Source organism: Balaenoptera musculus, chromosome 17, assembly GCF_009873245.2.
Source record: "Balaenoptera musculus isolate JJ_BM4_2016_0621 chromosome 17, mBalMus1.pri.v3, whole genome shotgun sequence".
Lineage (NCBI taxonomy): Eukaryota > Metazoa > Chordata > Mammalia > Artiodactyla > Balaenopteridae > Balaenoptera > Balaenoptera musculus.
In genome coordinates this window covers 64,721,444-64,738,391 of record NC_045801.1, presented here as the reverse complement: position 1 = coordinate 64,738,391, position 16,948 = coordinate 64,721,444, and the positions used below count along the sequence as shown (strand labels likewise).

General features: G+C 37.5%; 1 protein-coding gene across 1 annotated transcript in view; it reads right to left on the bottom strand.

Annotated features, from left to right (window-relative positions):
* Window positions 1-16,267, bottom strand: part of EYA1 (EYA transcriptional coactivator and phosphatase 1) — a 158,352-nt gene extending 142,085 nt beyond the window's left edge. Inside the window, exons 1-3 of the mRNA XM_036829798.1 lie at window positions 16,157-16,267; window positions 10,947-10,996; window positions 9,253-9,371 (exon numbers count right to left, since the gene is read on the bottom strand). Coding sequence (XP_036685693.1) covers window positions 9,253-9,367 — 115 coding nt within the window. The 5' untranslated portion in view covers window positions 9,368-9,371; window positions 10,947-10,996; window positions 16,157-16,267. The remainder of the gene's footprint in view (window positions 1-9,252; window positions 9,372-10,946; window positions 10,997-16,156) is intronic.
* Between the last annotated feature and the right edge of the window lie 681 nt (window positions 16,268-16,948).

Below are 16,948 nucleotides of genomic sequence, written 5' to 3'. Positions count from 1 at the left end.
CCGTGCTTAGCATTTTAGGTCTGTCCCTGCCTTTAAAGAACCTTGAGCCTCTACTAGGTGACATACACCCAGTGATAAAGGTGCAACCCCCATTTTACAGTGGGGAAAGCAGAGGCTCAGAGATCATATATGATAATAACAATAACAACAACAACAGCCAATGGATATTAAGTGTTTCCTAGGATTCAGACTGTTGTAAGTGCTTTACCCACTCATTTAACTATCCTCACACCCCTACAGGTCAGTACTATTATTCTCTTCATTTTACAGACCAGGAAGCAGAGATAAAGGGCATCACACTCGCTAACTGGTAAGGGCAGGGCTAGTATGCTGGCTTCCGGGACTTCCCCCAACCCCCTGCTCTGGTGTCTCTCAAAACCCACATGTCAGTTACATAGTTAGTAAATAGCTAAACTGACATTTTTAAAGCCCAGGTTAGTCCGATGGCAAAATCCACCCTCTCACGATCATGCAATACTGCTCTGATATATTTTTAATATTATCCATTCTCTGCTTTCCTTAAGGCAAGTATCAGATAGAAGTTTGTGCTGAAAGAAATGAAAATATATAAATAAGTACATGATTTTAGACAAAAATGCCCTCATAACTTCTCACCTGGAGTCTTTTCTCCCCACCTACCACCTGTTGAATAGAGTTTCAAAGTACTACCTAAGTGTATTTCCAAGACACAGACTCTATCACATCACTCTCCTGTTTGCAAGCCTTCAGGTCACCCAGTTCCTTCAGGATTGAATCCAAACTCCTGAACCTGGTACATAAGGCCGTTCATCATCTGTCTGCCATGTCTCTCACCACACACACACACATACACACACACACACACACACACACACACACACACACACACAGCCTCCGGGATTAGGGATGGCTTTGCTACAGCTGAATAATCCATGGCCTCCCTTTCTGCCTTTCTGGCTTGGCATCCAGTGGTTTTCTATCTCTCCTTCAAGATTCAGTTTAAGCGTTACCAGTGTGCAGAAACTATCCCTCGATCACCTCAATCATGATTAGGCGTCCTTCCTCCTCTGGAGAATACAGCCCTGAGCATCAAGTATGGTGGTCATCTGATTATTGGTCTGCAAATCACAGTAGACCATGAACCTCTCCTTGGCAAGAATGGTATTTGGTAAATTTCTAGACACAATCACTTAATAACTATTTCTTGAATTAACAAGGAAATAGTGGATATATAGTACGATATATATTCTTATATGATATGCATATTCTTTTCACCGCAGTGTGTATACATCCTTGCTCCTGTAATTTTTCCCCACCTTAAAAATGTTGACCTCCAATCATGACTCCTTACCATCTATGTAAGGATACTAAACCTAAGTGTGCTAACTGCTTGATCTTTTTATCATTCAGCTGTGTCTCGGACTATGTGAAAGTTAATTCATCGTTGCTAAATAATACTGAGTCCAAGTTGAAGTTTCCATTTATGAAACAGTTAATCAGTACATATCAAATGCAAGCCAGTTACTATGGAGCAAATTCAAACTCAGCAGCAATGTTGACTGCAGATGTTCTCTGGACGGACGGCCTATGGCTACTGTAGGAATTGGTCTGTGCAATGATCATTTTCAAAAATTTGCAAAATGGGCTTTAGCTACTTATTGAACCTGTTAATGCTTTGTAAATAAAATTAGTGAGCCTTCTCTTGGAATCATTCACCTGCGTTATTTACTTAGTAATATGCAATAACAAATATTTGTTGACTGTTTAATCAGTGCCAAGCCTTCTGCCAGCTGCTAAGGACACAGATAGTTAATAGACTTATCCCTGCCTTAGGGACCCTTGAGCCTCTACTAGGTGAAATACACATATAAATGGAAGCTGTAGTTCCTTCAATGGGTAATAATCTTAGATAAAGTAACATAAAAACTTCTTAAGGCAGGTTAAGTATTTCAGTAAGTGCTAAGTTTTTAGGCTATTAGGAAGTCCTTTTTTTTGAGTGTAAAGGATGCAGGCTTTAAAATTAGCCTGATATGCCTTTGAATCTCTTTTCCAACACAGATAATATGCTGTGGAAGCATAGACTAATCACTTAAACTCTTTAAAATGAGGCACAGAAAAGCTACCCTAACTTTTTTTAGGACAAAATAAAATAAGGTAGGTGGAGGGAATAAAAGACGCTTAAACAGATAGTAAGAACTCAGTCTATTCAGCTCATAGTGCTTATTTTGCTAAAAGAATATTCTCCCCACACAAAATTCCCCTTATCAGTAATAGATGCAGTGATAAAACAGGGAAATAGTTCAGATTTTGATTTAGATTAATTTTATGAAAGAAAAAAATGTCTCTGTTGTGTATTACAGGGAGCACTTTAAAATGCATCCTTGGAATGTGTTTGGTAGAGTTCACCCACCTTTTTCAGTGTAATGGGATACTGGAGGCATGAAATAGAACTGAAAAACCTGCAAAACCAGCAAACTACCTTGTACATAATCATAGTAAGCTGTTAGTTATAAACTACTTGGGCGTCTTAAAGCTTAACGTAAATCCTTGGCTAGCTTCTCAAAATTTATGTTCTCTTTTAGTAAAGGCAATATTTAGCGGTCTTTGAGGATGGCTATGTGACAGATGACTTTTTCCTACCCAAAGTGAAAAGGGAAAAATAGAAAATTTGCAATTATGTATATATTCTTTCTATTAAATTGTAAGTTTGGAGGCAAAAAGAAGAGAATGAATTATTCTTGGACCTTATTCCAAGTAAGCAAGGTGAGAATAAGCGCACACACGTGCACGCACACACACACATAAACACCACTTTTATCTATATACTGCTCACCCCAAAACATCCTTGGGCATCCTAAGAAATTAGGAATTACTTAAATCAGGGAATTCATGACCAAAGGGATAAGGATTGGCCTAAATACTAGCACTCACTAAAGGTTTGCACATCCCTCTGGGGGAAACCAAAGTTTCTCCCAGAGATAGGATGTCCTTAGGAAGTTATACATATTTCTGTTCCAATGAAAGTTCTGGCCCAGCTAGGGGAGAGGTGCCCCAGAGCTGTAATTCTCTGAACTATTAGATATTGGGAGTAGATGAAAACTGTCTACATCGAGTCATTAGTTTATCAAGAAGCCTGGCCATCTAGAAACTCTGAGCCTGGTTTCAGGCAGTATTAGAGCTCCTATTCTTACTATGAAACATACAGTTAGTGATATATAATTGGCTAGAGTATGTCTGCCAACCTGCAAGCCCTACACATGCCACCCCTTTATTTTTCCCACTTCACCTCTTCCACTCCCTGTCATTCTCTCTCCTCCTGTTCCTAGAATGTAGCACGCATGTTCCCAACTCATGGCTTTGGTAACTGCTCTTCCTATGGAGCCCCCAACAAATGCCATTTAAGCTTCTTCTTTGAGTTCTGCTTGGTTACTATAACCTGGCTCTTAAAGTCAAGAGAAATGTGACCAAATTTATCACCCACTTCAAAATATTTTCTGAGGCCAAAAAGACTTACTCTGAGCAGTAGCAAAACTGCAACCACTTTTAAAATTTCACAGTAATACTGCTTCAATCCAAATGTGCATATAATAATGACTATTATAATGAAAAGCAGAGATGACTTCCCAACTCCGTTTGATCCCAGAGAGGCTTAACATAGATGGACGGCTGGTGGAATTATAATTAAGTCTAAAGCTTTGAAAATGAAAACTAGTAAGAGACAATCCCCTAGAAGTTAACCTATTGATGCAATATGCTATGTGCGCACGACACAAGGAAGAAATCTCACACACTCGTGCACAAAAGAACTTAAAAACCAGGGTATGACTACCCTGGGGAGTTGTCCTTATAATGAAGTCCTTTTGTCATCAAAGCCTTTGCCATTGGTCCTTTTTGCTCTAGCTGTTTGCTAGAGAATAGCGTTCTCCAGTCAGGAGGACAGTGGAGGTACCGATGTTTAGTACGAAGGTATTAGAAAAGGTATTGGCAGATGGTGGAATCATGTATTCTCTCCCTAGAGTGATACAGTGATTTGAAAACCCAGGCTCTGGACTCGAACAGAACTTGATTCAAATACCAGATCAGATACCAGTGGTACCAATTACAAATCATGTGTCTTTCAACTTGGCATTTAACTTTCCAAGACTCAGTTTTCTTGTACGTGAAACAATAATGGTACTCTAGAAGGGGCTATTGTTTACATATGGTCTAGAAATTCATAGAGCACTTAGTAAGTTCCCAGTGTGTTACAAGTTTCACATATCATCCTCACAGCAAGCCTGATGTAAGACCTGCTGTTACGCCCACTGTACAGATGAGGAGACTAAGCCACACAGAAGTTAACGCGCCTGAGCTCACACAGCCAGCAAACGGAGCTGGGATTCAAACCCAGTGTCTCAACCACTATGTTGGTGACCTCAAAGGATTTTCTGAAGACTAATGAAATGAATCATAGAGAATGGTCAGCTTAGTGACTAATAATAAGTTATTCTTAAAAATTAGCTATTATTTTCATTAACTACCAACAGGCATGTGAAAATTATTCTCATACACTGTATACGCAAATATTAAATCTTAACAAATTATTTTTTTCATCCTTTCACAGTTTTTGCTAAAGAACAATTTAAAAGAAGCCAATTCTGTGGCTACAGACAGACTCTAAAAATGTCACTTAGAAACTCCTTTACTCACAATGTCCCTTCATCTTCCAGAAACTAAATCATGTGCAGAATGTAAACAACAATAAAATTAGATTACCATTTTTTCTACTGACAACAGAAAATTTGACCACAAATATATAAATATAGCTTTTAAGATGTAGCCTCAAACCATAATGTTATACACATTCACTCCAGTTTACATATTTTTCATAAGTAAGAGTTCTTAAAAATACTCTAGTTGGATATAACTGTATTTTACAAAATTAAAATTACAGTGAGGAAAACAAATTCAAGATATTGACAATTTGTTTGCATTCTAAGCTTTGTAGAAAGGATAAAGCAACTTTAAAATAACTTCTGATAATAGAACTTTGTAAAATTGAATTAACCTATCAGCCTAACATATGAAATACACAACTAAATCAGTCTTAAAATGCAGAAAATTTAGCCACCTAATCCAAGATTGCATCTCTTATCATCTGGGAAATCTGATATACCAATTCAAAATTACTATTTGAATTACCATCAGAATTCCTGAAACCCTATTTGTAGTGAAGATTCCAACTGCATCTGGTTTTATGTCACTTCAAGACAAATTCCTCTGCTCTAAGACAAGTTTAGCCTCTTCTTGAGTTTGCCTCTAAATTTACAGTCAAGAAAACTGAGAATAAGAGCTTTTAGTTCTGCTTGCTCACACCTCTTTTTTGCCCTTTGCCACTCCTCACCCCCAGACAACCAAAAATAAACACTCACACTAGCAATATATGAACTGACCAATCTTATGCTCCCGTGGATTTAAGACAACCAGAAAAAACAAAGATGGAAAGAATCACTGCTTTGCAAACAAGGCCTTAATTAGGTACGTAAATAAAAATCCTTTTACTGCTAGAGCCCTAGGTCCTTCTGAAGAAACGTTTCCCAACTACATCTCACACTTACACAATACAAACGTCAACACACAGCCTCTACCAAAGAGAGGCCGGAACATATACCTAACACTGGAAATCCTCTCAGGTCCGACACTCATATTTATCTAATAGGAGTATCACCACCCAAAAGCCTATGTCTTAAAAATTATGTTTTAATAATCTAATAAGAAATTCCTCTTCCATTCTGTCCCGGAAGACGAAAAGACTAGAAGAAAACAGTTAAAAGAAAAGCCACCACTGATGTTTCCATAACCATTCCATCAGTCTCTCCAGGTCAAGCTTTAATTGGTGAACAGTAATCTAAAATATTTATTAACTCATCTGGAAACAGATCACTTCTAACAGTGCTTTTCTGAATGCAAGTCAAGCATTCATTTATGCTATTTTGTATTTTTGCCTCTTTATGTTTTCTAGTTCAAAGATTTATAAACTGGGTGAAACCCACAGTTCACTGCAACAATAACAATTCACAGAGAGGTTGGAATAGAATATACGAAGGGTTGAAACTTTTGAAATCTGAAACATTCAAACAACGAATCTCACTAAAGAACATTTCAACTAGGAAGGAGAAAAGCACAATGTTTGAGGCTGCAGCTCAGTGTCTTTCTGTCTTTATCCCTTAGATGAACCATGAAAATAGGCACTAGCCTGTGAGGACAGAACCTACAAACACTGAGTCTTACGATAATTTGGCAGCCAACTGAAGAAGAAACTTAATATTCTCTGCCTCTCCACTCCATTCCCTTCTTGTTTGTTCTTCAGATGAAGTTATGGTTTTTGATACAGGAGATTTTCATGTTTTCTTAGCCTCATGATAGGAACAAGTGCTTGCAGGAAATAAAAAATGGCTCTGGTGAGAGAAGACAACCTATCTAAGTGGGTGAAGGGCCAACAACTATGTAAACTCAATGGAAGTTTTGTTGACCTAATTAAGGAGACTCATTGCAGCCAGGCTGCAATAAAGTCACTTACACATCCATCATGGCGGGGATAGCTAGAAATACTTGTTATGGACTTAGGGGAGGTGATTGATATTTTAAACACTCTTTGAAAAGTTAAGGGATTTCTTGTTTTTTTCATTCCTCTAATTCATTGGTAAATACTGCTGGTTTCAAAATAAATAAGATTTCAAAGAAGGAATAGGAAAATCTATAATGATTCTATTCCAGGAAAGCTTGTCAGCCACTGTGAAGTCACTAATTTTTAAGCTGAACTCCTCTAGTGGTGACTGAGAGAAAAGACACAAATGCCTTATGGAACATGTAAGTAACATGATAAATTGATTCACAAACTTAATAATAACCCAGAACTTTCTGATATCGTTTGCATCCGAACAGACATGTAGCATAGATGGTGAAGAAAGTTTGGGTCCATGTTTTCAAACTGTACACTAAAGTAAAACTGATGCCCCAGTCGACTGACTAAAATTTCATGTATTCTTTGGATAATTTATACCGATATCTTCTCACTTCGCTTTCTAACTACCATAACCTTTGCAAAGTATACCAGTGAAGAATGCCTGAAAACAGAGTGATGTGAGTAACTGGGTACCTGTCTGAAATAGGTCTAAAAAAATCCATTTCTAAGCCATAAGATAAGGTTGTTTTTTTTTTTTTTTAGGAGAGAAATAATTTCTAAGTATTTTCCAAATTGATGGTTCAGCAGATTACACAGTTATCTAAAACATTTTCTTACTTTGGATTTACTTTAGTTATGCAAAAATCTGATCAAGTACATATTACTGAATACAAACATGACATCAAGCTATGAAATATAAATATTCAGAAATAGTATCATTTCACATGCCCTTAAAAAGCAAACCACGCCATCATTCACACAAAGCCATCCAAGGGGGCAGTCTCCAATACATACTCTGTTTCAATATTGCCTGGTTCTTCTTTTGTAGGAGATGATTTGCCAGTAAAACGATGACAAAATGAAAACATCTTACCCCTATTTCATTTCTTCATATATAAGAAAATTAACTCATCATTTCATAATTACTCCTACCAATATGTATTGGTCTATTCTATAAATCAAAGCAATTTAACATACTTAAAGCTTCTTTTTTTTTTTAAGTTACTTTAAATGATTGTCTTATTTGGACTTCACAGTGATGAGAATGACTGTTACAGGTTTCCACCTCTGGTCCCCTGATGCTTCCCTCAGCGGCCACCCTGCACGCTGACACTGGCATGGGGCCTACCGGTCCAGGGCCCTGCAGTGGTCTGTGTGTCTGTGCACACACCCGGTCCAGTCCACCCTGCAGCAGATGCCATGCTCACACCTGAAGCCAAATTCCTATACATAACTGAAGTTTCTTTTTGATTGCCTATCGAAATGGGCAGAAAAGAGTTTCCCAGGTTAAGGAACCTTTTTCAGAGATTTTTTTTTTGCTAGGTCAGCAAAGTTTCTACTTTTGACAGGGACCACTTTCCATAAATGAAGGTATTTACTCAAAAAGGAAAATACAGACTACTTACATGTAAAAACAATCACTGAGGCTGTAAAAGTTATCTCCTATCAGAAACAACTGATTTTATATTGTATCCATTACCAGAAATTTCATATCATTATCAGTTTCAAAAGGCTTCCCTCACACATACTGGAATATTGCACCAAACTATTTTATGGCATTTGGAAGTTTTTTTGTTGTTTTTAAGAACTATGATAAAAGATCATCATGGTGATTGAAAAATGATGGTTAAGGGTTTTGTTTATGGATGGAATTCTAATGTAGATAATTCATCAAACTTCTAGTGAAACTTATGTTCTAAGTTCATCAAGGTCCTAAGGCTTAGTAAGGAATAAATAAGCAAAAATATCATCTGTGAAGAAGGAATATTTCAATAGGCTAAAGTAGAAATAAATACAACGCAATATGTAACATACCCTTCTATGAAGTTTTAAAAATATGTATAGTACCTAAATAAACGTGCACGACAGCTAATGATACATGCAAATCGCTTTACCTATATGTTTAGACTTAGGTATATATGGATTAAAGTAGGCATTACTATTTACATAAAATTTACATAAATATTCATATGTATTAATTACACAAAAATCATTGTAACAGTACTATGTTTCAAGTATATACTTAATCTTTAAGAAAGTAAATGAATTTCATGTTATCTTCCAAGTAAGGTAGTATATTTGTAAACAATAAGTATTTTTTTACTTCTTTATATTTCAATGGTCAAAGCCACAAGAACATTAGGCACACAAATTATTTTATTGCTATTTAGAGACAATCCAGTCTAATGTTGCCTTGAAACAAATTTGGTTATATTTAGTAACAAAGGGAAAGTAAAATAAAGGAAATAATCCAAATTTTCATGGCTCATAGAGCAAAACAATTGCAAACTGATACTGTGCTGTGGAGAACGATCAACAAGAAGAAAAAACACACTCAAAGCTTAAATACGTCATGCACACACACACGTATACTATGCATATATATGCATCTATGTGAAATAAAACCAGTCTGTGTAATGTTATAATAACCTGGTAACATGCAGTCCCTAAGTAAGGGTGAATACTGGTTCATAAGTCAAATTACCTAAACAAGAAATAAAACAGTGGTTTCATGGATTTGACAACTGAAATCATAACCACCTAGTAACACAGTGTATACTGATGAAGAAACAAGGTGCAAAGTAAACAGTGAGAAGGCAGACACTCACCTTCGGTGCCATTGGGAGTCATGGAATTACTATTTATATGAGAGTTATCGAGTTTGGGGGATTCACTACTACCACTCAGACGGCTATGCGGGCTGGTTAGATCCTGCATTTCCATAGACCTAAAGACAAGAAGCCTTCCGTTTGACAGATGTACCAAATTCATAACCCCACTATTTAATGTGCTAACGACTTGACACCTTCTTTGAAACACATTCGCACAAAAGTCCCATTGTATCTATCTCCTTCGACTCAAAATAATTCGTCTTACATTTTCACTTCAGCCATCCTTTCATATCGTAACGTGTACTATTACAAGATGTCACTGGCCTTACCTATTCAGCCATTCATATAGAGTTTTTTTTTAATCTCTTTTTCTCTCCTCCGATAGCTCATCAAGTCCCAAGATCTAATGAGACGATTCCATCTATTTTTATTATCAAAGAAAACAGACCGTCATGCTTTTCTTTTTAGGTGGGAAAAAACCCCCAAGGCATTATTTTTCTAAAAGACGAAAGTGTAAAATTGAAAAAAAAAAAAAATCACTTTTCTATGGAATCTCTTTCATCTAATAAATTAGCACTAGGTACTCCCTTATAATTTACCGCCCAATTGTAATTTAATGGGTCTCCAAACCAAATACAACACTTGAAGCCTATAGTCCGGTGACAGGGAATGAGATGTCCCTGATGCATGTGTTTACTCTGGTAAACTGCTTAATTGTTCCTCTGTCTCCCTTGAAACAAATGCAGCATTAAAACATCCTGATGTCAGCTCACTTGTTTGCTTTGTGAATTACATACAGCCTGCCCAAGTGAAGAGGGATCAGGCCAGCATCCAGTGAGTCCCCAGGAACACGAGCAGTCAGAATACCTCAGCTGTCACCCACTCAGGGAAATAAGAACAATGCCACTGCCCTGCTCAAATTGGGCATTTTTTACAACACGAAACCAGCGAAATCCCCCCCGAAAGTTCTTCGACTCAGCAGTTGCGTATGCCCTACAGGGTACAGAAGCCACTATTCATGTTCAGTTTCAGAGCCATTCACTTATATTGCACCTTTTCTTAATGAAGACAGGCGAGCATTTGTTTAAAGTGACTAAAAACACACCTAGATACCGTTCTGTTTTCTGACAGCCAAGTGTTTGAAAGTCTAAGGCCCATTCACTTTATTTTAAACTTTGTGTTTTTCTAAAAAAAAAAAAAAAAAAAAAGGAGGGGGGTTAATATGTATGAAGCTAAGACTGTCTGCTCCTCATCCCCACCAGGCCAATAAAAGCTACAGTCATTTTAATTTGGAGGCTGCACTTAAACTGACTGTAAACGTCAGTTTTTAAAACGGCTTAACATGAACCGTTTTACTTCCAAAGTGAATTCTGACTTCCCCAAGTCTTCTGGATTCAAATGGGGAATGGCTTAAAATCCAGTGTTTCTCCCCTCATTCTCATGACACATTCACAGTTTTCCTAACCCCAGACACTAGAACCCCTAATCATTTGCAAACCCAGGATCCTCTTCCCTTTCTACATATTGAACAATTTTTTTTACAAGCACACACACACACACAAATGGTTAAGTAATTTCCAACCAAGGCTATTAATAGAAATAATTAAGAAATACTAGACAAAAATAGATGGGGGGGGGGCGGTCACAGAAAGGTAATCTCCCCAAATGTCAAATATCAACGATATCCTTACCTGCAACTTGAGGAAACAGCAACATCTGAACTGGTTTGAGATGTTTGCACCTGTGATCAGGGGTAAAAAATTAGAAGCTGTTGTTACTCTGCTTCAGTGTCAGTTCTTAATTATACAGACCACGTGGCTCAGGACTACAATGTTCTCTTTTAACCAAAAGAGAAAAAGGAGGATACGGCAGCGGTGAAAGGCATATTGTCTTTAAGTTGAGGTCTCCACTGTTGTTTCCTCCTCCAGGTCTGCCCTCCTGCTCCCCTTGTTAGGGGGGAAGGCAGCCAAATGACGGGATAGTGATTCATCACTGGCCTATGACAGCTGCAAACGGGATTACCCCTCCCCCAATCAACATGCAAAGCAGCCTTATCCAGGCAGCTTGGACAAGGTGCTTGGGGAAAAAAAATAGCTATTAGCAAAATGAGTGTGTTTCACAGCAGCAGTTCAAGCATTAACCCCTCCAGCATCCTCAGAAGATCTTTCAGCTCCTGCTCTCAGCGGCTGAAATCGAGTTCCCGCCCACGCCTTTGCCTCCGGACACTTCTTATCCTTATCGTGATGGTTTTCTCCTATATTTCCTATTTGTCATTGAACATTCACCAAAACGGCTTCTGGGCCACTTTCAGGCAGTGCCGGACTCAACGAGAAATGGCAAAGGCAAGTTCTCCTCCCCGAAGTCCCATCGTGGAGCAATGTGCTCATGTACCCAAGCAAATTGAAAATTCAGTGGATGTTTAAATTCAGGGAAATCCATCACTGCCTGGTGAAATAGCAAAAGCAGTTCGCTGTTGGTTTAATTTTCCACCTTTTAAACCAGGAGAGAGAATGGAGAGTTGAATAATCACTTCAGTGTCTCAGCTGGCCAGAGTTCTGGTCTCTTTTGTCTCCAGATGAATCTGTATTTGGCATTTCACTGAACAGCTAACTTAGCTTGCAGGCTTTGCTAGTCACTGCCCTTCGTCCAGAGACAGCAAAACTGCCAGCAGGTGATAAGCTCAGGTGAGGGTGGGCTGCTGGCCCACAAGCTCAGGCTAACGCCTGCCTCGGAGGTAAAGGGCATTCTGCATAACGTTTAAAATGACTCAGAATTCCAAATCTTTGATGTGTATTTTCATTCAACCGGAACAGACATCAATTAGGGTTACAGAACAAAGATGAAAAAACTGAAGCATCTCAAATGGCATTAAAGTTATCCAGCCAAGCATCTTCTGTTGAGTCCTGTTATTTTTTTAATTATGATTTATGAAATTAAAAAGTACTACCTTTTTGGCAAGAATAAAGCATCGTTAAAGTCTAAATATCTTGGTATATAATGTTACATGAAATTTCTAGGTATACTTTTCTAAAATATGTGCAGGACGAAAAATAATTTTAAAGAGATGCCTGAGTATTCAATAAAAGTTTCATTTTAATGCCTACAGATAGGTCATTTGGTGACAACTGGCTTCTGATATTTTTGTTGAAATTAACGTTCTCACACAAGATTAAATGTTTTCCTTTAGAAACTGCAGCGATATACCTCAAGGATAAATTTCCTTTTTTTCTCTTTTTTTCCACTTTTATACACCTGGAATAAATTATAGGTGAGAACTAACTTAATTTTAAGAACTCTCTTGGCTTAATTATGTGAAAGAGTATGTAAAACATACTTTCTGTTACATATTAAAATACATTCCTATTTTAACCTTGGCTAGATAGTATCATCTTAGAAACCTAATTTTAGTTTCCTTGTATACTTTGAAAGTTTGATTATATTTATATTTGAGGTTTAACCTATCCTATTTAAATGCAAAGTCAATCTGTTAATTTTAAAAAATGAACTTCAAAATAAGAATCATTCTAACACGCTTTCTCACTGAAAAAAATGCATTTTCACAGCAACATACTTTTTTTTAGGCTGGCTGGACTCAGTCTCTACTGTACTTCGTACACTACAATTTTTGAACCCGTATCCATGATCTTCATTTCATTAAGTATACATCAGATATATTCTTTTGTGTCTCAAGGATTATTTAAACCATGTGTTGTGTGTTACTGTTTTTAAAAATGACTCTTTAATCAAAATAACTTTAAAACAACTAATCCTCACTTAGGCTGGTCAGCTGAATCCACATCGTGGTCCAGGAAAAATAAATCTACTCTCAAGAATGCGAATGCAGACAACAATTAGACACAGATGTGAGCAAAATTAGTTACAGTTTACAAAATGCTACACTTCACATGCTTTTAGTTTTTTATGTGTAGTACAAGATTACAGTGCAGTAAGAAAACATACTCTTGTAATGACTTATCTAAAAAGAACACCTATTTCTGATTGGCGTTGGTTTTCTCTTATGTTTGCCAATATCTCTGGAAGGTTCTAGGTTTTCAAGGTCTAAAAACACAATGTGCTGCAAAAATAATTAATTAGGCGCCTTTCCATTCAAAGAGAAAAAAAATATTTCATGGTTTTCAGAAAAATGCTGTTAGGCATTCAGTAAGCTCATATTTTCTGCTTTACATCCATAAACCTAGTATGTTTCTTGTCTCCTCCTAATCTGGTATTTTTAATTCACATGCTCCTAGGAGTGCAAAAATATTTCCCATAACATTATAAATGGTCATCTTAGATTACAATGAAGTCATTTCACTTTAATGCTTTTTAAAACTCTTTGTAGAGAATACCCAGAGTAGCGTACTGACAGAGTTGTGAAAATACAGAGAAAAAAGAGAGCAGAACTTCTTAGAATTTCAATTCAAGAATCCTCAACTAGTAACTTTGACTTCTGATTAGTTAATGAGGTCTTTTAAGTTTGCCTTTTTTCTAATTAAATTTCTAATTCTTCACAGATGTAACTTTTGTTGATGTTCAATTTGTCTCTCTCATTTTGTTAAACCTCACATAGTACTTCGCCAATCCATTGAATAGCCACATTAAATCTGTTAATACCATGCTCTTCAACCCCAGAAATTATTTCCAGAAGGCAAACTTGCTTTGAGAGATCATCAAACAAGACTTAAGGTACACATTTTATCACATTTTCCCCTACCACAGAGCTCAGGATGCAGAGCAAAATTCATGACTTTTGCACTGTTTATTATACTTTGCTAAATTACAAATCAAAAGCATCTGACAGAAGATCGTGTATGAAGCCAAAAAGTTAATAATGTTCTGTGAAAAGTAAACTGTAAATGGAAAGGGATTCTAGATCTCAGCAGCAGAGAGCAAATAAAATGTAGGTACTTGTTTAAATTATGGGTTTTCCATTGGCTTTTTTGCTTGCTAGAAGCAATTTTTATAAAATGACTATAATTTTAAACTTTTTTTTCAAACTCAAAAGAAATTTTCAAAGTGAAAGTACTGAACTTATCTAAATAAACAGAGTTGGCAGGCGAGCTAGTTTTGCCCAACCACAGATCAACCTGAGTACTCCCAAATTTGAAAGACAATGGCAATTTTCTAATCAGAGTGTATTTTATAGGAAAAAAAAATGTGCCTTAGGCAGAAGCCTGCTTTTAAATCAGAATATATTCTTGCTAAAATGTTCCTCAATCAACATTTCCAACCATGGTGTCAATGATGTAATAAAAATCTAAACCTAAAATTGAAATGAACTTCCAGGAAGAGGTAGATGTCGTTTCAGTGTTAACACCTACCACCTTCTTTATCGGACTCCATAAAATGAATTCTTTAATACCCTTACTGATTTTAAATGTAATATACTGTATCACTTTTTAAAGTATCTTATTTAAACAAAATGACAAAATAGAGTCCCCAGGAAAACAAAAACAAGTACGTGAAGGACACTGATTCTACCTATAGACTTGACGGATTGTTTTCAAAATTAGCATTTATTTAAGATGTTGAATGTAATACTTTCGATAGTTGATTAAATGGAAGGGGTTTTATTCTCACTGCGAGTATTTTTTCCCCCAAGGTATTCTTACAAAATAAATTTTCAAATTTAAGAGGAAATTTTCTTTTGAGAAAATCATTTATTATGTCTACCAAACTCCCAGAGCTGTTGACTTCCCTTTGGCATTCTAAAACTGAACAGTGGCTCAGTTAGGCTGCTCTGTCTGTCACCACGAAGAATTTTCAGGATTGAAAATCCAGGGCTGTTTGCTCACTTAACTGAACACTTTGGGCCTTAGGAGAACTCAAGCAGCGAGAAAGCAAATATCAAATATTTGATAATGCAAAAAAGCATGACTATTCGTGTGTGCATGTCTTCAAATCCCAAACGGTGGGCGAAAAGACTCACACGCCTAAAATAAAACCTACTATGAGAGACACATCAAGAAAACAACCCCCAGCCTATAAAACTACACTATGTGCTTAACTAGCGACTTTTTGTATCCCTTGTCATTTTAAGAAATGAAACATAAAAACACTTGTCTACATTCAGTGACAGCTCTGAATTTACTGAATTCGTGCAAAAGCTGTGCTTAAATGTTTCAAAAACTCCTCCCAAGAAATATAAGCCCATGAGTCATTAGCAATTCATATACTGATTTTGAATGACAAATATTTTAAGTGGTAATTCAAAAGTTTAAGAACCTTGTTCTTAATTTCAAGGTCCATTCAAGTCCTGTTAAGTGTCAATAAGTGAGAAATATATTAATTTGGCAAATGTTTATTATTTCACCTTTTGAAGATGAGCCCTTTACTATAATGTTTGGGAAATCTGTTTATTGAAACGAAAGGATTTCCTTCCTTAAAAAGTGGTTTCAATTTATTTTTGTTATCTGTCGTCCTTTGAAAATGTTAATTCCTTCCTCCTTTTCTCCAATCCAACTAAAATGTATAGGAAAAGTTATCTGTGTGTTGCAATGGATATAGACAGATAACCGCTTTAATCAATATCACACAGTAATAGTTGAGGTTTGTGCAGAAAAGAGATAATGAAGTGATCTCCCTACAAGAATATAGCGATGCAATATACTTATTTACATAGAGCACAACAAAAGTCATCTTTAACAATTAATTTCTAATTACCTCTTAATGATTCTAATCGCTCAGCTAATTTAGGGGCTAAAACTTATACTTTTACGATGGAACCCAGTGGCCCATAAAGCACTGGGTACAAAGTGTCATAATCTTCCCCACGCCCTAATGTTTTTCTTTTAAAACAAATCAAAACAATAACTCAAAGCGCTCCTGTTATCTTGGGCTTTGCCCACAGGACAGCTGTTGTCATTCAGAACAGTTTTTCAAACAGTCAGCTTGTACTTACAGCGCTTACATCTGCTGCAACCACCAGTTTCCTGGGCTCCTTCGAATTTTCTGGTTTAGCAAACCTCCATTCCTGACATAGTTTTGCTCCTGGGTAAGGGCGCGGGAGGGCTCTTAGGGGCTCTCGGCGGAGCCCGGCGCTTCGGGCAGCGGAGCGCGTCCGCGCGGGGAAGCGGGGCCGCGAGGACCGCCGCCTGGGCGCCGCTGCAGGCTCGGGCTGCCGAGCGACTGAGCGCACACGCTGGCCCCGGCGAGAAAACCGCCACACTGGACGGCAACAGGAAGGCTCAGAGTCGGAAGTGGCACTGGAGAGTTTCTACCTCGCCCCAAACTCGCAGCCATCAGCTCCCACCGTCCTGTTTAGTCACCGCTTTGAGCCCCGCGCTCTTTCCCTCTAAACAGCAGCAGCTGATAGCATCTGAGAAGCCCAGACAAAGAAACTGCACCATCGCATCCCTCGATCTGTTGGCGCAGCCTTGTAGGTCTGCCCGCGGAGCCTCGGGGCTTTTTTTGTTTTTGCAACGCAAACCACAGCTATTCTCTTGTCCTATCCTTATTGGTTTAAATGCAACAATTGAGAGGAGCCCTGCTCTCTCTGACTCAACCTTGCTGCTCCGAAAAAATTTATTATGTAAATGAACGCGCCCCATGCTATCTGAATAAACAGCTGTGTGAGAATCGCTTCTCGGAGACACTGTCAACACACATCTCTTGCTACAGCAGCTACCAATTACGAGCTTTGGGGAGTAGTTACACGTTATCTTTCATACTTTTCCAAAACTTGTTTTCAGGC